General features: G+C 38.1%; 1 protein-coding gene across 1 annotated transcript in view; it reads left to right on the top strand.

The window, feature by feature from the left end:
* The window catches only part of LOC141441688 (uncharacterized), a 51,580-nt gene that overhangs the window by 7,792 nt on the left and 21,444 nt on the right, over nt 1–22,344 (top strand). Inside the window, exons 3-4 of the mRNA XM_074106496.1 lie at nt 12,564–12,663; nt 14,763–14,871. Coding sequence (XP_073962597.1) covers nt 12,564–12,663; nt 14,763–14,871 — 209 coding nt within the window. The remainder of the gene's footprint in view (nt 1–12,563; nt 12,664–14,762; nt 14,872–22,344) is intronic.

Raw genomic sequence — 22,344 nt, 5'->3', positions numbered from 1 at the left:
GGAACCTTAAAAACACTTTCTGAACCTTCTCAAGAAGTAAGACATACGTCGATTCATAGGGATTCCATACGATCGATGAAGTCTCCAACTTACTCCTTACTAAGGCGTTATAAACCATTTTTATGGCCACAGGGTCGTGAAAATGGCGCAGATTTCGGATCACAAAACCAAGTCTTCGAAAACAGCTAGTAACAAGAGATGTAATATGCTCGTGAAAGGTGAGCCGCGTGTCAAACACCACGCCCAGATCCTTGATGGAGAAGACACGATTTATGGGCTCAGACCCCAGCATATATTGAGCATAAATAGCGGTACGAGAGCGGCTAAATGTACAAACACAACACTTAGCTGTGTTAAAGTGAAGTTTGTTCTCCTTACTCCACTGAAAGACCAAGTCGATGTCCTCTGCAGCGTCTCGCAATCAGTTCTTTGCTCAACCCCATGTACCAGCTTCAGATCATCAGCATACAAGAGGCAGTGAGCCGCCTGAAGAACAGATTTGAGATCGTTAATCATGATATTGAAAAACAAGGGCCCAAAATGGAACCTTGACTGACGCCAGACCTGGTGTGGTAGGGAGCCGAGACAAAACAACCATGTCGTACGAACTGCTGCCGATCGCGCAGATAGCTGGCAAAAAAGGCTAGCAACTTGTCTGTGAAACCAATTTTATCAAGTTTGCCAAGCAGTACGTCGTTATCGCGATCGAAAGCCTTCGCGAAATCAAAATAGAGTACATCGACCTGAATACCCCTGTCCAGATGCACGGCGATGTTGTCCGTTAGTATCAATAGGTTTGTGTTGACCGAGCGTCTAGGTCGAAAGCCGTGCTGCGCGTCACACAAAAAGGTCGCACCTGTAAGACAGAGTCCGATGAAGTACGGCCTCAAATAGTTTGCCAAGAGTGGGAAGAACAGCTATGGGTCTATGACTCTCAACGACAGAAGCGTCATTCGTCTTCGGGATCGGTCTCACTCTAGACACCTTCCAAATTCGAGGATATGACTCGGAAGAGAGCGCTAGATTGAAAATATATTGTATCGGGATCTTTAGGAACTCCATACAACCCTTTACAATATACGCTGGTAAATTATCAGGTCCAACGGAACTATTGGCCTTTAGGCGCTTTATTGATTGATTAATAATTGATTTAATATCAATGCAGTTGACACTAGCCTTTGTATCGGTATTTTTCAACAAGTTCGGTTCAAGAAGCGGAATGTCAGGTAGAAGACTTCTGAGAAAGTCAGCAAAGCACCAGCTACATCCCTACCGACAAATTGTTCGCCTCTATACATTACCTAGAAACAAAACCACCATTTGCCTTGAGACTGCTTACGTGCTGCCAGAAAGAACGGGGATCGATTTTAACTGTGCTTTGGACTCGCCTAATGAAGCTATCATAAGCAAGCACCAAACGCTCTTTAATATTTGATCTCAAAGTTGCAAACTTTTTATAGATTTCTTTATCCGCGTAGCTTTCCAATGCCGATGTAGATCACTTTTTCCGTTTGATGTCGCTAATTAGGTCAGCCGTGAACCACACAGGGTATCGTCTACTCGAACTTGTTGGACGTTCCGTTTAGGTACGCAGAGATCAAAAATAATACAATGTATTGTAAATGTGTCCACAGCAATGTCCACATCGCCAGCACTGAGAACTTCTTGCCAACTTACTTCGGAGATTAATTTATACATGAGCTCAAAATCACCCTTAGCAAAGTTCCAGTCCGGCATGCGTCTAACATTGCTGGGATCCAGACGCTCTGCAGCCGGTCGCGCGCAAAGTTGCCCAGGGGAACCGAAATCTCAATGGAGGGTGGTATGCATCAAGTCTGGTGACCAGTCCCTCGCCGCCATCTCTGAGACCACAGTAACTGCGACGCGCTCAGATACTAGCACAACATCCAGTCTACTTCCATGCACATTATTTACCTCGTTCATCTCATTCAAACCACAAACAGATAAGAGATAACCATAATAGCTAAGTACACTTTGAGATGTATACACCGGATTTAAGTTCAAGTCACCAATCACAAGCACTACACCCGTAAGAGTATCAATCACGGACTCTACTTTCCCAAACCACCGCAAATAAGTTTCCTCAGAGGCACTGGGAGGAATGTACACGACGCACACGTAGAACACCACTTGATCCACACAAAATGTAAATGTTCACCCATTTCTATGCACGTATACGTCCGAATTAGTAGATCTCGTGGCAATGCATAAATTAGTAGTACCGTATTATTACCTAAATTGTACCTTTTGAAATATTTGTTTTGCAACTTCTAAAGTTTGTTTGTTGGTGTCTAATTTCACCTACTTTAGTCCAATGATTGTCTTGTAATTTGCTACGGGTATGTTTGTCTATCTGTTACTCTACACGCTTAAATTGTTGAACCAATTTGATAATTTGATATGGAATAGTTTGAAAACCTGCGAAGGTATGGTTTTTATCTGGAAAGTTGCATAGTTTCGGCAGAATAGCGACAAACTTTGATAGACGATGTCTCGGGCAAAGCTAGTAAGCGGGGCCACTGGCCAAATATAAGAATTATTTTGGCAGAACCTTTAAAAAAAAGTCGAAACTTTCGCCTTTTCTCTTTGTCAACTAATATTTTTATTTATAAACAAACAAATAATAATACAATAATTAACAAAAATAAATAAAAATTGAACTTAAACTAACTTACTCTAATCCTAATAGTACATTGTGTCTTAAGGGCGGTAAATAAGGAATTACGAACGAGAGTGTATTAGAATATATTTCGAGGGTCGAGGGTGTCGAGGGTTTTATTTGGGGGGTTGCAACCAAGGTAGCCTGCATGTTACGACACTGCTTACGAGCAAGTGTGATGAAAAAGTCTATATTTACAAATATCACCCAAGTGGCTGCTATTGGGCAGGGTGCCATAAGGCTGGCTGCGTTTCCTCGTTGTATGGCAAGGCCAATACGTTAACGGAGGAAATAGCCAGCCTTATGGTCACTTGTTTCTCTTTTAGTCTGACAAAAATATACTCGTTTCTGAAAAAAATAAAGTTTTTATTCGGAACTTAGAAAGGAAATGTGAAATTAAGGAAAAGGGTCAGTGAAAATTAAATTTTAACAATTTCACAGTCCCGTTATTTTTAATTTCTTTAATAAACCCTTTGTATGAGGAGCTTTAGACCTGTTTTGATTAAATTCAGTATTTAATTTTTTTCCGCTGAAATAAAGTTATTTGATTTTTGAACGATAGGAAAATGAGAAAGCGAAGCACCTGATGGAAAGCAAACACCGAAGCGATAAGACTGTTTATTGTTTTCCTTGGAAAATTGTATATACCATCAGCCAAATATGGTCTACCACCCTAAAGTTGATAATTCGTTTGCATGCACAAACAATAATGACAATAAACTTGTCTGTCAACTTGAAAGTTCTACTTTAGCGACATATTCATTTGATAGGAACTTGTTTATAAATTGATAGACCACTATTTGACTGATGGTACCTACCTTTTTCTTTCTTTGCTGCTTACTATGTTATGTATGTTTAATAAAGAATGTAATGTACCAATAATAACAAACATATCAAGTAAACTTACATTTTACTTTAACATAGAAAAGTTGGCTAAAAGCAATATAAAAGCGATTTCATAGATGACATCACGATAACGGAAAAACGTAATTACGCGTGCTTTTTGATAACGCTGCGATTGTTCGAATAACTTTTTATTTATTGCGATGTGACGCTTATCAAGAACTAGTTTACGTCCGTGGCGTTGCCTCATTGAACTGCGCTAGCCCGTGGGAATTTTGTGAAACGTCAACATGGTCCAATTGGCATAAAAATTACAATCAAATAGTATTAGTTATTTTTTTTATGTGGTAGAGCCTTACTGTAACCGCTTGCTGGCTGCAGTAAATGGGCCGGCTCGACCGGGTTAGTACCACACTCCACAGAATAACGGCGTTAATAGTAGTTTTGCTACCGTGTTTCGTATGGTGAGTGGGAGTGGATTTTCTTCGAAAAACGTCAAAGCGCAACTGACAAGTACAAATTATAAATGTAGGGGCCTACCACGCTCTCTTAATACGATTCAGTTTGGGCTCTAAACTGACCTGCATCGCTATTTCGTACCACGATGTTACTTTTGCGATTCAGTTCAAGCACGGTTCAGCGACAGCGATACAGACATTTTCATTCACTCATTTCAAGCGGTTTTCGTACCATGACGCTTAACTTGAGTGGGAATTGAATCGCTTCAGTGTCAAATTTAGCGATTCAGTATAAGTTACTCAATCTGTCAATTCTTTTGGAATTTTAGGTGTTTTACTTGGAATATTTTTAAATTTCAAGAACTTTTAAAGTTTTATTCAAGTTTTTTAACTTTTCATAGGTACTCACGACATTGTGCTTCTTAACTCCTCCATATACGGGACTTGTAAATGGTATTTTGACTATAAAATACAGTAACTTCCGAAACCTTGGATCTTACTCGACCAAACAATCGCAAACACAATCTTATGATTTTTCAATAAAGTTAATATTTCAAGGCAGCCTGAAAGTATCTCGCAACAATGTGAAAACAACTTGAAAGTCCGTTTCAACAGTTCTTCATTTAACTTGGACTTGAAATAAACGGTGCAGACAAATCGTAAACAAAGATTGGAATTCCTAACGAAAGGGAATCTAATGTAATGAACGCTCAAAGTGCCAAGTGTTGATTCGAAACAACAAGAATAAATAAAAACCGGCCAATAGATAGATAGATAAATAGGGTGTCGTAGCCATTACAAAAAATCAAGTAATAATTTTCTAAGGCTTTCGTATTGTGTACGGAATCTTCCAAGTTTAGGTAAATTTTACACCTTAGGCTGCTATATTTACTCTTAAACTAGGTACTAATAATTCTCAAGAAATCTTAGCCGTTATAATTTTCCTCGTAAATTTGATATACTTACTACCATTCTGTTTTTTTTTAAATTTTTTCCACCCAACAGTTTAGATTGTAGAGGGGGAGACACTCGATTTTCACGAAAATTTGCACTTTAAAGTTGAATATTTCGCAAACAGATCACTAAATCAAAACATCGTCTTAGCAACCCCCCAATGGTTTTAAAATACCTATTCAACAATACCCCACACTAAAGGATTAGTCTAGAAAAAAATCACCTGCTTTACGTCTATGGGAGTAATATGTATCCTAAAATTTTTTTTTTGTTTTTTTTATTCTACCACTTTGTTGGCATGACTGATATGTATATTCATGCCAAATTACAGCTTTCTAGTACCAACGGTCTCTAAGCTTAGTCGCGGACAGACATAGCGAAACTAGGTAACCTAGTGGTTTGAAGAAGCAGAGGATAGTGGGAAGCAGGGGAGGTGCGTGGGTACTGTGCCTGCATGGGAACTAATCCTAAGCCCTCTCATTCTGACAGTAGGCATGTGCCCAACAGTGGGACGTATCCGTATTCGTGGGCTCCTTTAGTAGTTCCGATCTCTACACCATGACTCTATGACATGACAATATGACCCTAACCACCACGGTACGGCACCACTTAAGTACAGATACTCGAACACGCAACGTCACGAGAAGCCAGGGACTACAATTGTTACCCTTTTTACAAGCTTTTCTTTAGTTTCACCTGTCCTGTTGTCTGTCTGTCTCTAATTAAATCTTGCAAGTTAAATTCGACCAACTTCCAGTAGTTGGATTGACTTGAAATTTGGTATACTTTATGTAACTTGCGTGACAATACAATAATCTGGTAGTGATATCCTGGTAGTCCAGCTTGGATCAACTTAAAATTTGGTATACAAATGTTGTTTGGGTGACAATACAAGTACAGTCAACAAAAATTACAGTCAGCAAAAAAAAATATTTTATTGAAAATGTTTTTTTTACTTAATATTATACTCTCTTAATATATATTTTATTGTGTATAACATAATTTAATATAACGTAAAAAGTACATTCCCAATGTGTTCCACGTTCCAGTTTTATAGCAAGTAGTAAAAATTTAAACAACCCACAGATGCCATGCCACATTTGTGGGAGCAATTAAAACACCATTTCTGCGCTCGTATTAAACAATAATAGCGGTATAAATTTACATAATAATATCTATTCTATACTATTTCAATGTGGGGGTTTCTCTAAGGATTTCGTAATGTGTCCAAGTTTAGGTATATTTTATACCTTAGGCTGCTATTTACTCTTAAGCTACTAATAATTCTCAAGCAATCTTAGCCGTTATTATTTTTCTTGTAAATTTGATATACTTACTTACTACCATCCTGATTTTTTTATTTTTTTTCCACCCATCAGTTTAGATTTGAGAGGGGGGCGTACGCTCGATTTTAATGAAAATTTGCACTTTAAGTTGAATATCTTGCAAACAGATGACTGAATCGAAATATCATCTTGGCAACCCCCCCAATGGTTTTAGACCTGTCTAAGTACCCAACACCTTAGGGTAGGGTTAGTCGAGAAAAAAAAATCACCCCCACTTTACGTCTATTGGAGATACCCTCAAAATGCGAGAGATTTCTCTATCTCTCTATTCACTGCGGGGCCGAGACACCTTGCACAGTGCTAACCTGGTAGCATTAGCAATGGGTAGAGTAAACACTAACCTCACTGCCGGTCGAGCGTAATCGTAACCGCTTAGGGGTTAAACGTTCCTTCGACTGTACACCAAAAGACCGCTAACACAAAACCCTTTAAACTGTGCCTCTGATACCCCGTGCGCTTTGACAATACCCATTATGGAGGGTCGTAAAGGGACATTCGGGCCCATGGGCCCGGAACTGACCCTTCCCGTCCTCTAAATAGGGATAACAATTGCAATAAGCATTGAAAGGGCCGAATAATTTGAATTCCTGGAAAGGTCACACGATAATGATAAGTATTTTACAGGGCTACTAATGGGAAATACTAAATAGCGACAATTAAGCGAGTGATATTCCGCTTCTGTATAAAATAGCCTGTTTATCCCTAGGGCTTTTGTTATTTGCTTGTATCAGAAGTATGTTTGCTCAACGAAATCTAAAGCTGGGTCCACACTTGTATCATTTTGCCGATCACGATCACGTGTAGGTATCGTATCGAGCTATGGACGCTCACTTGGGCACACCGTATCACTAGCATCGTCGCGTGAAAAAATGCGTCCATACTAACTGTAGCATAGCAGCGTATCGTATCATAACGCCGTATCATTAAGAGGCGACCTACGCCAGTCACTGCTATTTTTAAACAGACGTGGTATAAAATTGGTGTACTTCGTGGCAATAAAAAAAATATTACGATAATCTTGATCGTATTCCTGAGTTAGTCGTTGCTTTCAAAACACGATTAAACTAATTTGGCTCGATAGATTTTATTGCCAAAGTGAGCTCTTACTTTGATTTAGAAACCAAAAATACTCCGTTATTTATAAAGACACTATAATCAAATTACTAAGTCTGATTTACAAACAAAACGTAATAATAATATCTGTCGTGTTATTTCTTAAATCTAAATCGTAATTTCTTTGCATTTATTTTATTTCCAAATTTTTGATGAGCAAAGACTTACGCCACGCCGACGACATATTGCTTCTCTGTCACTTCAACGCAGAGAAACAGTGAGCGCTTAGGTGCTCTGCCTGATTGACCTGCGTCGCTTTTCTCCACAAAATTCATTTACGAAATAAAACTTTTACATTTACACTTCTTTCATAACACTCAATCTATGAGTAAGGAAATTATTATTAAATTACGTTATCACTGTATTTTGGGTATTTAAGGTGTTTTAGGATAGTCAACACCGAGAAATAAATTAAATAACGCACAAAAAAAACAAGAAGCCCTCATACTCGTACAATGACAGACAACATGTCAGAAGATGTCAGAAGTTGTAAAGTAAGTGTGTTGTTTATTACAAGAATTAGGTAAGTACAGAAAAATTGGTTAGTAGTCTAAATAGTTTTATTGGCTCCATATTTTGTCTATTACTTATAAACTGATAACTACCATAGTAGGAATATAGGACATGTGTTCAAACTTAATACGTGTCTGGTACGAGTATATAGCCTACCCAACGAAGACCAAAAACTGCCTCTCCGGGGAAATCTCGCGTATAAGTCAATTTTGGCATAGTTGTAGGGGATGGTGTTTAAGACCACATACTAAAAGTAGGTACTGATGGGTGGGGGTAGAGCTAACGGGTGGGGAGGAGTTTGTGTAAAAGTCCCATTTAGTTTTTCGTAAATAACTCGTAAACCACAGCAAAAAATGTTCTAAAACATAAGTAATCTACATAAAATTCTCTACAAAAAAAAAATCTAAACATTTTTTTTAAGTATGGCGATGGATGGATGTTTGTTACTCTTTCACGTAGAAACTACTGAACGGATTTGCATGAAATTTGCCATACAGGTAATAAATACCCTGGATTAACATGTTCTACAGTAAAAAAAACGCACTGAGGTCTCTGAACCAGATGATGATACATCTACACTACACAAGCACTATTTTAGTACAGTAAGTACCTACATTATTTTGAGACACCCACTAAATAACATGACTTATATAAAACAAATATTTACTTTATTAATCGTTGGGCAAAGTAACTTATTGATTGAATTTTATAACGGGCAAAGTTATTTAGACAACATTGCCCACATGCGTTATAATAGTAGAAAAAGTTCTCACTTACAGGTTCAAATACTGCACTTTGTGCTTTTTGTATTAGTGTTAATAAAATATCCTTCTTTCTTTCTTTATACGTAATTTCTCCACTCTTGGAACTCCAGTTTTATAAATCTAAAGTACAATTAAAATAGTAAATAATTTATTAATTCAGACAAAGTGATTGCATTTAGTCGTTAGGTAACAGTTCATAGTTTGGTTTTGCTAATAAGCCGTCTCTTTTATCAAATGGGCACAGTTTTTCTGCGAGTACTCGTATCTCCAAGAATATTTATGTTGAGTATGAATATCCTACTTGTGTCAGTTCTTGACTTTTGTTTTTTAATGTATTTATTATCAGTATGTAATCAAGCGATTTGTTTCAAATTTTAAAGTTGTTCTTTATATAGATTTACATCGCCACTCAAAAATCATATAAATTTAAAAAAATACCAAATAAAAGACACATTTCTTTTATTTGGTTTTGAAGTAGTGACACCTCTAACTTTTTTTCTAAGAATTAACCATACATTGACCTACTACTTGCCGAAATATCAAAGTTTTGTAGGTGGTACTTCCTATTAAAAATAAGGGACATACGTGGCCTAGTTCTGTATTCAATCGGTGTTTTTAGTGTCATATACAAACTGTTGTTGTTATAATTTGTTATTGGTTATTAGCGTTTAACTCATAAATATGATAAAATTATTAGAAAACTCAAACATAATATAGAGGTGTTTGTATACATACGACATTGATAGAACACTGATTGAATACAAATTGCTGATTTTTGACAGGACCCCCTGTCCCCTGTTTGGAGTAACGCCTGGAAAATTTTGATATTTAGGCAAGCAGGCGAGAAAAAATCTAGAAGTTGACACCTCTGTCATGCTGAGGATGCTGGTCTCTTTTTCTGGTTTTTCTGTGCATCTATATTTCAGTTTGTATTTCCTACCGACTATGGCCTTGTTGTAACAGGATCATAGCGGGTAATATTTGGAATTGGAACTAATATTGACACAAAAGTACATTGTGCATTAAGGGCTGTAAAATTTATTTACGAGATTATTAACGAGACGGGGATTATTAACGAGAGTCTATTAGAAGCCTGAGCTTAACTGACTTCAGAAAAAAGGAGGAGGTTATCAATTCGGTTGTATTTTTTATGTTGGTTCTGAATTTGGGCAAAAAACCGTCAACTTTGCCTTAGGGCCATTTTCTTATAAAATCGATTGTCACGAATGAGTATTTTTTGTTCAATAAAGGGCTTATATAACTCTCTATTGTACATAAAACATATAAAAATAACAGTTATCAGAGCAAAGTACAATGTTTATTTTGTGATTATTAAAATTTAAGTTTGTAAACGTAAGTGCTTTATAAAATTATAAACGTGGGTAATTTTACTCAATATAATGTCCACTTGTGATTGAAAAAATTGCCCGCCAGGCAATGTTATGTCCTTTGAATGTTTTATCCGACTGTACGAAGCAAATGAGGTTTTTGGTTTTCAAATAAAAAATCGATACCTATCTGCAAATGGATCCATATTTTAGTGTATACCTACCTAAATGAGTATAGGTATTATAAGTTATCTTCAGTTTTGTCTACATTTTGAGAAATATATCTTGCTTAATTTTTAATATTTTGATATAGGTATTTCACTAGCAAGAAATTACTAATACACTTTTAGAAATGTAGGTGTATTTCATAGGCCATAGTTAAATTAAAGTGTACCTAAGAAAATAAAAGTTAGGTGAACTTTAGTATTGTGTCACCCGAAAGACGTCCACTGCTGGACATAATAGGCCTCTCCAAAGGCTCTCCACTCAGACCGGAGTACAATAAAGAGTCATTGTATTGTATTGGAATGCAGCTTTGAAAATACTCATAATAACCGAATTTTCACATTTTTCGTAATTTCGGCGATTTTCAAGTTAATAAAAACGAATTACCTAAGTACCTAAGTACATAAAATTGAATCAGTTTGAACGTGGGAAATTGTAACGTCATAGCCTTGTCATAGCAGTCAGTCTATGACGTATTCAATACAAACTCCATAACAAACGATCGTTTTGACATTTCTGAAAAACTTTAGCGGTACCGTATTTCGCGGCGCTGCGCGCGAAAACGCGTTGCTGTCAGATAACGCCTACGAACAAATCGCGGTTGCACGCGATCTATCTCAGAGGGGTCGCGGGGGTGAGGTACAAAACCGCTCGCGCAGTTTGGCGTGGGTGGACTCTTAAGTGTGGACGCTATCCGTATCACCTTTGATGATTGGGGAAAAACCGTCTCGAGAGCGATCACGGCGTATCGCGTATCAAATCAAAACTTCGTATCGTGATACAGTATCAAAACACGTCCATACTTACCGATCTATGCGGGGTATATAAAAGCGCGTGTCAACGTCAATCCCGACCGATTAGATACGGTGCGCCGCATGATCGCGCCGTTTTTGCGTCCACACTAGCGATCTTGATACGCGTCGGTGCAACGCGACGGAGATACGATACGGCAAAATGATACAAATGTGGACGCAGCCTTACATCCTATCCTACTAATATTAAAAACGTGAATGTTTGTGAAGATGGATGGATGGGCGACCGCCAGCATTAACGCGTTAAAAGACAATGTGACCTCAGAATGTTATAATATCGCTCGGGACTCTTCGGTTTTCTTTGTTTTAATATATTTTTTAATTTATTGTAAAATATCGCAGCGTGCATCATAAAATACACATTTATCGTAAGAAATATTTCGCCAAATTGCAAAACAATTCATTGGCAAACCAAACACTCATCCTACCTAAACAATTTTGTACACAATAGTTACAGTACATTAAATACAAAACTAGGTTCTGATGGTACAAAAAAAATACTAAGTACTAATTAAAAAGAGAAAGAAACACAAAACCGATCTTTTGATTCAAGTTCCAAGCGAAATTTTTAGCAAACTAGTTTCACCATCCATTGATTAAATTTATCTGACCGATAAACGTGATGCCGTCTCTGTTTGTTTTGTTGGAATAGACGGATATGCCATCACATTTATCCGTCAAATAAAATTAAGTGGGTGGTGAAACAGCCCCTTAGCGTACAGATGTAGGTATAAGTATAGTGTACAATGGTTTTCCATCGTATTTTACTGGAAAAGTTCCTATTTATCATGTAATCTTCAATTAATTTCAATACTCATTCGTATAGGGCCCCCGTGACCTGTACAGTACAACCGTACATTTTTCATTTTGACATTTGACATAAATAGTTCCTTATTAATGAATATGAAAGTGACAGTTATTTAATACTATAACTGATTGACACTTCAGGTGCCGTCGTATTGCGATTTTTCCCGATGGGAAACCACTATGAACTACATCTGAACAGTCAAGGAAACTGAATCACGCAACAGGGGGTGGAACCTTTTCATAATCAATGTGCCTATGATTTCTTTAGTGCTTGTTCACATTAGCGTTTCGGCTGGCGGTTTCTCGGCGGAACGGGAACGCGGCGTGCACTCGTCGTGCACGTGGTGAGCACGCTTCGATATCTCCGCGATTATTAGCCGCAAGCGTACAGTCGAGTTCATAAACTTATGAGCAAAAATTTGACCAAAAATATCTAAACTCGCTTCTACGCCGTTAACAATAGAGTCGTGTTCAGATATTTTAGATAAAATTTTTGCTCACATGTTTATGAACTCGACTGTACCGCCGCGGCGCCGTCACGTGGGTGCGGCGATCAAGCCACGTACGGTGACTAACGGTGGTCACCGCAGTGGCAAGCTGGCAGCAAATAATCGCGATGATATGGCAGCGTGCTCGCCGCGTGCACGCCGCGTTCCCACCGCCGGCAAAACGCTGGTGTGAACAAGGTCGTGTCGTTTTTCACTGTTAGTCGTTCGGCAGGGCGTCGGACCGGTCCCCGTTCGACGGATCGTGCTGCTCTGGCTACCGGCCCGTGGACTCCGCCAGCTTGGACACCCCTGACGAGGACGAGCTCGATCCGGTGAGTCCCCCCTTGGGCTGGGGGTTTGAAAATCATTATCATCATTATTACACTGACGTAGTTTAGTGGTGGCGGGCGGTAGGGACGGCGGTGCGGCACTTATATAGGGGCACGTATCTGAATATCGAAAATTGGAATATCGATAGATAAAATATCGACGGTCAAAATATCGAACCTAACCTACCTAAACTCATCCCAGCCTATATACGTCCCACTGCTGGGCACAGGCCTCCTCTCAGAACAAGAGGGCTTGGGCCATAGTTCCCACGCGGGCCCAGTGCGGATTGGGAACTTCACACGCACCATTGAATTGCTTCGCACGTTGGTGCAGATTTCCTCACGATGTTTTCCTTCACACCTAAACTACTTTCTATATTTTGACCGTCGACTTTTCAACTTTAGATATATTATTATTATTACTAGCCTATTCGGTCCCACTGCTGAGTAAAGGCCTCCCCCCGACACTTTCGCTGCTCTCAGTCCCCTGCATATAAGAACCAGTCCTTCAAGAAGTAGTTCAGTTCATCCCGCCATCGCCAACTAAGTCGGCCAATGTCGCCTTCTCGAGTTGGTGGGCGTCCACTCGGTGGTTATCTTGGTGGTGGTTGTTAGATATATTATTTTTTGATATTTAGATACGTCGACAAACGTGCAGGTTTCCTCACGATGTTTTCCTTCACCGTAAAGCTCGTGGTAAATTTCAAATGTAATTCCGCACATGAATTTCGAAAAACTCAGAGGTGCAAGCCGGGGTTTGAACCCACGAGCCTCCTGCTCCGCCTTCTCCTTCTGCTCCTCTGCTTCTGCTTGCGCGTTGTGGTGCGTGTGAAGTTCCCAATGGGCCCGAGTGGGAACGATGGCCCAAGCCCTCTTGTCCTGAGAGGAGGCCTGTGCCCAGCAGTGGGACGTATATAGGCTGGGATAAAGATGAAGATACATCCCCACTTACAGGCGGCGGGGAAAATTTACGATGAATAATTTCTCAATAACCTAAACAACTTAGAAAAGCCGAAAAATCCCCAACATTGTCATTCCCAAGTTCAATTTAAAAACGGCGGAACCAATATCAATGAAACAGAGCTAAGAATCACCGCTAGAAAACTCGATTTCACGCAAATAAACCGCATCAAAATCGCTCCATCTGTTTCAGAGCTTATATAGCTACCCAAACAGACATACAAACATTGGCATAAAACTTATAACACCTTTTGCGTCGGGGGTTAAGAATTTAACCTTTTTAACCCCCGATGCAAAAAGAGGGGTGTTATAAGTTTCACCGCTATGTGTGTCTGTGTATCTGTGTGTCTCTGTGTCTGTCTGTCTGACTGTGTCACCGTAGCTCTTAAACGGGTGGATCAATTTGAATGCGGTTTTTTATTTCAAAGTTGGTTTTTAGCGATGGTCCTTAGAAATACTTTATCACAATTTTTATTTTATCATCTCTACATCTGTACCTATGTTTGACAAATAAACTATTCTTATTCTTATTTTTATTCTTATCGGTTAAGCCGTTTTTGAGCTATTGAACTTTGGAGTGACAAAGTCGGGGGTTTTCCAACTTTTGGTTGGTTAGGTTCTTGTTTATAAACTTCATACAAAAACATATCGAAAATACAAACTGAGACATGGATGCACAGAAAAACCAGAAAAAGAGACCAGCGCTGGGAATCGAACCCAGGTCCTCAGCAATCCGTGCTGCCCCTACACCACCACCGCTGGACAGGAATCTAGACACAATTTTTTCCTATGCATACATATCTCAGGTTGCTTATTTCTACTACGCTATTTATGCAGCAGCAGTAGCGACATCTATGCTCCGCTCTCATCGAGATACGTCACACTCTTTCGGAACCAACCGCTCACCCAGACAAGAGATGTCGCTACTAAGCAATCAAATTATGATTGGTTTTTTGGAGACTTTTTGTATTTTTTATTTCAACTCCAAATTTGTTACTTTTACGGGTATCCCGTATGGGTTATGGTTTCACGGGATACCCGTAAAAGTAACAAATTTGGAGTTGAAATAAAAAATACAAAAAGACTCCAAAAAACTAATCATAATTCATACAAAAAGATTCAAATTACAATTTCATCCACAGATACCTAAATACAGGGTGGTTTTGCTCGGCGACGCGGGAGTGGGCAAGACGGCGCTCGTCTCGCAGTTCATGACGTCAGAATACATGAACACTTATGACGCGAGCTTGGGTAAGCTTCTTACTGTCCTGACTCAATAATAGACATTGGCCGCCCCGTGCTTTGCTATTTTAATTTTGCATGTTAGTTTTTATTATTAAACTGCGGTGAGAGTAGAAGGGTCATTATTTGAGAGTTTCAACCGCTTAATTTACATGGTCAACATTTTTTTATGAATGGGCTGTAAAATTAGATGTCATTTTCGATTATTTTTATACGCCCTACTAGATAACCTGGAAACTGTAACAGAATCTTCTACTATGTCAACATAAAATGTGCCCACGAAAATCATGCGGAACAAACGCTCAAAGAATGACCCAGGATTGAAACATCTTATTATATTTTATATAAAGTTTGACGTTATTGTATCGCAACTGATAGTTCCATTCCTAGTCTCAATGCGATCTAATAACACTTAGAACTGCTGAAGTAAACAGTAGGAGAAGAAATTTACGATGGACTACACCGAAGTTCAAAAGAATCAGCGTCAAAATCGCAATTAGAAAATACATGGTGTTCTTATAATACATGATCACGTCGGGCTACGTTATAAACATGACGCAATCGACGTGTCTGTGTGTACACTTTACGTCAGCGTATTTTGAGCTTCAGTGTAGCAAATCCTTTTGATTTAAAATGCTTAAAGATCAATCACACGTGGTTTATCTTTTGAGACAACTTTTTACTCCTGTAAGTATTTGTCGCAACAACTGTCTCTTACAGCTTCACGTTAAAGCGTCAAACACTATAGGAACAGTTTGTTGCCGATACGCGCCGCTAGAGGCGCTGTCATTTTGTCAATAGTAATTAAAGATGGCCTTAATGCGAATGCCTGTGATACATTTTGTTGTGTATAAAACTTACATGTCACTAATTTAGTTTTAGCTAGACTTGCTCAATAATCAATTGAATATTCTAAATGCATAGTAAATCACGTGTATTTATGAGATCATGGTATGTACATTGTGATGTGTATTACCTATGACGTTACATTTATTTGCATGCTGTTACAACTCTGTAGGTATATAAATAACACGTAATTGAGTCCTAATTGTACATGAGATATGAACAATGATCTTTTCTTCCAACTATTCTTTCCACCTTCGTCTTATGACAGAAAGAAGTGGTGAAAACGATAATGGTGCCAAGTGTCAGTATTAGACAATAAGGCCTAAGATTATCTAAAAACATCACTTTGACGTAAACACATTACACCTCCTTGGTTTCAGCGCAGTTGGTTAAAGTTGACAAAAGCCTACATTAACTATATTAATCTCTTAAATGAATGAGCCGAGAAGCCTCAACAATGTCCATAAAAGCTATTCCAGATTTAAATACGTAATTGAAGAAGCTTTTAAGCGTCAATAATTAAAATATTCAATTTTCCTCTTCGGTTTCTTGTAATTTCTTGTACAATGCTTATTTTGAGTAAGTAGGTACAATTAAACAAAGAAATAAAACATCCTGTTTTTTTATGATGATAAAGTTATTCTTACATGCGACGGCTTCCATACTATTTGTCAATTGATGAATTAAATATAAATTGTAATTACTTTACACACCCGCGACCTCGATATTTACGTCTATACATCATAAGTGTGCTCATGCAGCTCCACGCTGTAAGAACACGCACATCACATAAACCTAACTATCACAGCACCATGACTACGCTAACACGGTTCGAACTCGACCAGAGTTAATCATCAGAGCTACACAACCGTTCATCATGCCAGATGTTAAATTAACAAACCATTTAAATTTGTCTTTGAAAATACCTAAGTAGCCACTTTATTTTTCACAAACCAACTTAATTACCGATTCAGCGAAAACGCTGAATAAGTTAGTTTCTTGGTACTTAGGGAACATTTTAAGTATCGCTATTACAGTTCTATACAGACGGACGGACAGCGAAGCCTTAGCAATAGAAACTTTTAGGACTTAGCTTTGAAAATACACAATCAATACAATACACATAGAAGCAAAATTCAATTTACCATGACAATATTACGAAAATCTTGTAGGAAAATCTCCAAACACTGATTCAAAACGGCACGTAGGAACTGCTTGCACAAAATGCATTTTGTACGTGCCTCGAAATATTTGTAAAATACAATGCAATGGAATGTACATCCAGCAGGGCTACTACGAAACTCGAAACTCGAAGTTCGTGTCGTGCGGTCCCTCTCACTTTCGTATTAAACAGTGTAAGTGTCATAGGGACGGCACGACACGAACTTCGAGTTTCGAGTTTCGTGGTAGCCCTGCTGTTCCAATAAGTGAGTAAATTGAATCTGGATGCAACGCGTGCGAAAAAGTGTGTACATTTTCTGAAATTCAATGAATAAACTCACTAATACAACACGAGTATGGTATGTATCGGGATCTATTCAGTTAAAATGTTGGTTACATTTCAAATATACAATTTAAAGAAAGAAAGAAAGAAAGAAAGAAAATACATTTATTCACAACACAAGAACAACAATAGTATTAAGTACAAATAGACAACACGTAGGAAAGTATGTGTCATTGCGGTTGTGAATCGGACACTGGCTCAGCATAATGCTGAAGCGTTAATAATAAACACCCCAGCAAATAATAATTAGCAGCAGTAATTTCAAATTGAAATTGAATTGAATTCCGAGGAAGGGGGTGTTCAGTCGAACTAATCCTACTCGTACCATTTGAAATATTCTGGGTTTATATTTTTTTGTTTCAGGAGCAAATTTCGCGAATCGATTTAAAAAATCTTTCAGTAATTGACATATTGCTACATAGTCCCTAATTATCACGATTTCTTTTTTTTTTGGAAAAGTTAATAATGTGTGTGTGTGTGTGTGTGTGTGTAAAAAAAAAGCCGTGGTGGCCTAGTGGTTTGACCTATCGCCTGTCAAGCAGAGGGTCGTGGGTTCAAACCCCGGCTCGCACCTCTGAGTTTTTCGAAATTCATGTGCGGAATTACATTTGATATTTACCACGAGCTTTGCGGTGAAGGTTAAACATCGTGAGGAAACCTGGCCAAACCTGCGAAGTAATTCAATGGTGCGTGTGAAGTTCCCAATCCGCACGGGCCCGCGTGGGAACTATGGCCCAAGCCCTCTTGTTCTGAGAGGAGGCCTGTGCCCAGCAGTGGGACGTATATAGGCTGGGATGGGATGGATGGATAATAATGTGTAAGATAATCTATACTAATATGATAAAGAGAAAAGATTTAATTGTTTGTTTGCATTGAATAGGCTCCGAAACTACTGGACCTATTAAAAAAAAATCTTTGACCGTTGGGCAGCTACACTATTTGCGAGTGACTTAGGCTATATTATATTTAAAAAAGAAATTAGGGATCCTTACTAAAACTTCAATGATGTAACCCAAGGTAAAAAAATTACATAAAATGTCTTTCATCGCATGCGCTGCGGAAACTATTAAAGATATAACAAAAAATGTTCTACAATATTAAAGAATATATAAATATCTACAAAAAACTTCGCGATAACATAATATCCAACTATTGTAGTTACGTATGTCACTATAACTTATTTTTTTACATTTTGAGAGTTGATCGAAACGCCGTAAAAACGGGACCCTATTTACTAAGACTCCACTATCCGTCTGTTTGTCACCAGGTTGGATCTCATGAACCGTGAATATCATATCGCTATAACAATAAATACTAAAAATATAATAAAATAAATAGCGTAACCTAATATATAAATAAGCGTAAACTATTCCACCTGGTAGTTACAATTGAAATTCCGGGATCTTACCAAATTCCCCTGGGAATTTCCAAACTTATATCGTGGTCTTAATTCAGGTGGTGTTAAGAACAACTGTTCAAAATTTCAACTCTAAACCCAGCAGTTGAAATTTCAAGATTATATATCCCGTAGGAATATCGGGATAAAAAGTGTTAATCCAGAGGTACCGTCCAAATTTTATGACTCTAAGCCTAAAGGTTGTTATTTCGAAATTGTATCCCTATCCCGTGGGAATATCGAGATAAAAAGTAGCGTATGTGTTATTCGAGACGTCCAGCTACCTACATACCAAATTTCATGACTCTAAATCCAGCGGTTGTTATTTCGAGATTGTATCTCTATTCCGTGGGAATATCGGGATAAAAAGTATTCTATGTTTTAATCCAGATTATAAACTAACTTTTTGCTAAATTTCATCCAAATCCGCCTAACTGTTTCAACGTGAAGAAGTTACAAACATACTCACTCACAAACTTTCTCATTTATAATATTACTAGGATTACGTTAATATAAAGCTTAATTCAATTTAACATTAATGTACCATCAGCCAAATAAGTGGTCTACCAATTTTGAAACAAGTTCCTATCAAATGAATATGTCGCTAAAGTCGAACTTTCAAGTTGACAGACACGTCTATTGGCATTATTGTTTCATGACATGCAAACGATTATCAGCTTTAGGGTGGTAGACCACATATTTGGCTGATGGTACAACAATTATAACGTAACATGGAACAGCTTTTCTACTCACACTATGTATCTGCTTGAGGTTCATTAAAATGTAGCTTTCTCTAACTACGGACTCCCAAACCACCCAGAGGGCCTACAGTCAAATTAATAATCCACTCTGCTCTGGGCATTTTTAATCGTAAACAGTTTCCGCAAAAACTTCAGCCGGCCGCGTTTGATAAAGTTATCCTTACAAATTAAATTAGGCACAGAACTAATCCTGGGCTCCGTGACGAGGGTGCGTTGACGCCGGACCCTGTTCATGCCCACGCCCGCGCTATTTTTACGTTAGCTAAGAGTGTGGATGGGGTAGTAATTAACAGCATTGACATTTTGATGACACGGAAACACCGCATGAGTGGGTGGATAGTCTCTTTTACCGTACAACGGCTAAACTGATTGTGTCTTTTCCAACCTCGACATTGGCGGAATCATCGATAATATCGATGGAGCTATACTTTCAAGAATTGAAATGAATAGTCTCTTTGTAAGGATCAACATCGCTGCAAGGCAAACTGCAAAAACTTGTCGGAGTGTGTGGAGTGTAAGTATGCACATGGGTGTGTGAGTGTCTGTTGCTTTCTCTGCTAAAATGGTAGCATGGTTTTAATGTCCGGATAGCCCAGTGGTTAGAGAAGCTGACTACGAAACTTGTGGTCCCGGGTTCGATATCCAGTCGAGGCAGATATTTGCATGAAAAATTCGAATGTCTGTTCTCGAGTTTTGGTTGATTAATATGTACCTCAGTACATTACCTCAGTACAGTAGTCAGTTCTGATATTAGTAGGACGAAAATATTATTCCGTTCATTTAGGTAAGTACATCGAGATTAAAAATATCTTTACACTAAGGTGTAAGGTAAGGTTACTATTAATACCTTGTCACTATAGCATTCTGTCAATTTTATACAAAAGTTCAAATACGAAAGTGAGAGCGACAGGGTAGTAAAGCGTTAAGAGATATTTGACCTCGACTGTTACCTATGTTGATGTTCGTTCACCCTACAGCTTCAAAACCTAAGGCCACGTCTGACTGACAGAGATGTAAGCAGTGACTTACAGCTGAGCACGGAACCCCGAAGATTAGCACCCCGGGGTCACAGCCCTGACCCCGAAGTCTATTAAGATTGATAGTTGCCCGTTCGGTCGTTAAACTGAATTCAGACCCTTGGGAGTAAAGTTAACAGAGATAAGTATTTATGTAAGCGTTTAGCTTATTTAGGTAATTTAGTTGGAGCAATAAACAGCGGGTAGGAATTGATTAAGTTAGGTTATTATGGAAAGGGTGAATTAGGTGCGAGGGCCACCTTGGGACTCTATTAGGGTCTACGCTAACTGACGCGGTTTGCGCGCGGCGGGTTGACGCCTATTATAAAAGGAATAATAGTATGAGCAGCGCTAACTGCAACGCGTCGCGTGCGACTAATTTTACCGCGCCAGTTAGAGTAGACCCTTAGATATAATCATGTAAAGACTAGTCGAGAAAACTAACTATCTGGCTATATTTTTACCTGACCGACGACTAATTACTGTAAAAAGTGACCATATTGACTTCAAAATTCATACTTCAAGTATTTCACTTATATAAAAGCTCGTTTTAGTTAACTTTATATATATATACAGGGTGGCCCATTTATATCGGTCAGTATAGGAAAGTCTGAAACTATACGACATACGAAAATTTCTTCTTAGGAACCATGACATCGATTTTAATAACAAGAATTACTGCATTCATGCATTTAAAAAAAAACCTGTACTTAGCTCGGGAATCGAACCCGGTTGTTTAGATATCGATTGTGTACGTCTTAAGAAGTAAATGTGTATATGAAACATTATGTCTAAAATGAATAAAATGCATTGTTTTCACATACTTTAATTTATTTTAGTAGGTGTTCGAAGTTTTTTTTTTTTCAAAACAACCGGGTTCGATTCCCGAGCTGAGTATAGGTTTTTATTAATGCATGAATGCACTTTTTCTTGTTATTAAAATCGATGTCATGGTTCCTAAGAAGAAATTTTCGATTTTTTTTCATTCGATATATATATATATATATCGAATGATTTAAGTCATAAGATCTACTTGTACTTAAAATACAATAAACAATCATTAAAACATTAACATTGTATGACTTGTGTTTAATAAACCTTCGAATAGTGACTGCTACCAAGGCCGTGGCTTATTTGCTCTTCTGTGCAGCATTATGTCTAGAGAACAATTCATGAAAAACATACCTCAATGAAACCGACTTCGATGTATGACGCTCGCTAAAGTCCGTAAAGCCGCAATAGTCCGCACCGCCACTTCACTAGCTAGTTTTTAGGCGTATAAAGTTTGTTATTATTTACACACAAAACTATTTACAATGTCTACAATCACAATTAATATTTATTTTACAAAACTGAGCACAACCGCAATAATATATATCCGCCGAGAGTTTTTTTTGAAGTCTGGCTGACTGCCGCCTTTTTTACGATCGAAGGCGCGCGGCAAAGGACTTGCGCCAATCAGCCACCGACAGCAAAGAGGATGCAAATCAAAAAATTGTTCGCCATCCAAAATACTTGCACAACTTGATTGTTATTTATTGACTTTGTTGTATACTAATAATCATCATATAAAAAAAATATGAACTTTGTATACTTACTACTTTATTTTGCTACTAAAGATATATGGTGCAGGGAAGTTAATATCTGGCTCGATTGGGAAGCAATTTTTTTACTCAAGACACAAAAAAACAGACCTCGTTGTCGTTGTTTCGCAAAAAGTGTCAAACAATGTGAAAAAAGACACGAAATATATTTGACATCTACCTCTACTTTACCTCACTCAAATCCCATTTTGTTAAGGTGGAAGGAAACCATTAGCTTTTACGCCCCATCGATAATATTAAATTCACTAAATTGATGTTTGTACTGGGAGTGGACTTTCATTACGAAGACAGCTGTCATTTTGTGTCAAATGTACTTAATGTTACAATATTGGTAAATATAATACAAGCTGCGTAA

Source organism: Choristoneura fumiferana, chromosome 24, assembly GCF_025370935.1.
Source record: "Choristoneura fumiferana chromosome 24, NRCan_CFum_1, whole genome shotgun sequence".
NCBI lineage: Eukaryota > Metazoa > Arthropoda > Insecta > Lepidoptera > Tortricidae > Choristoneura > Choristoneura fumiferana.
This window is presented reverse-complemented; position numbering and strand designations above follow the sequence as displayed.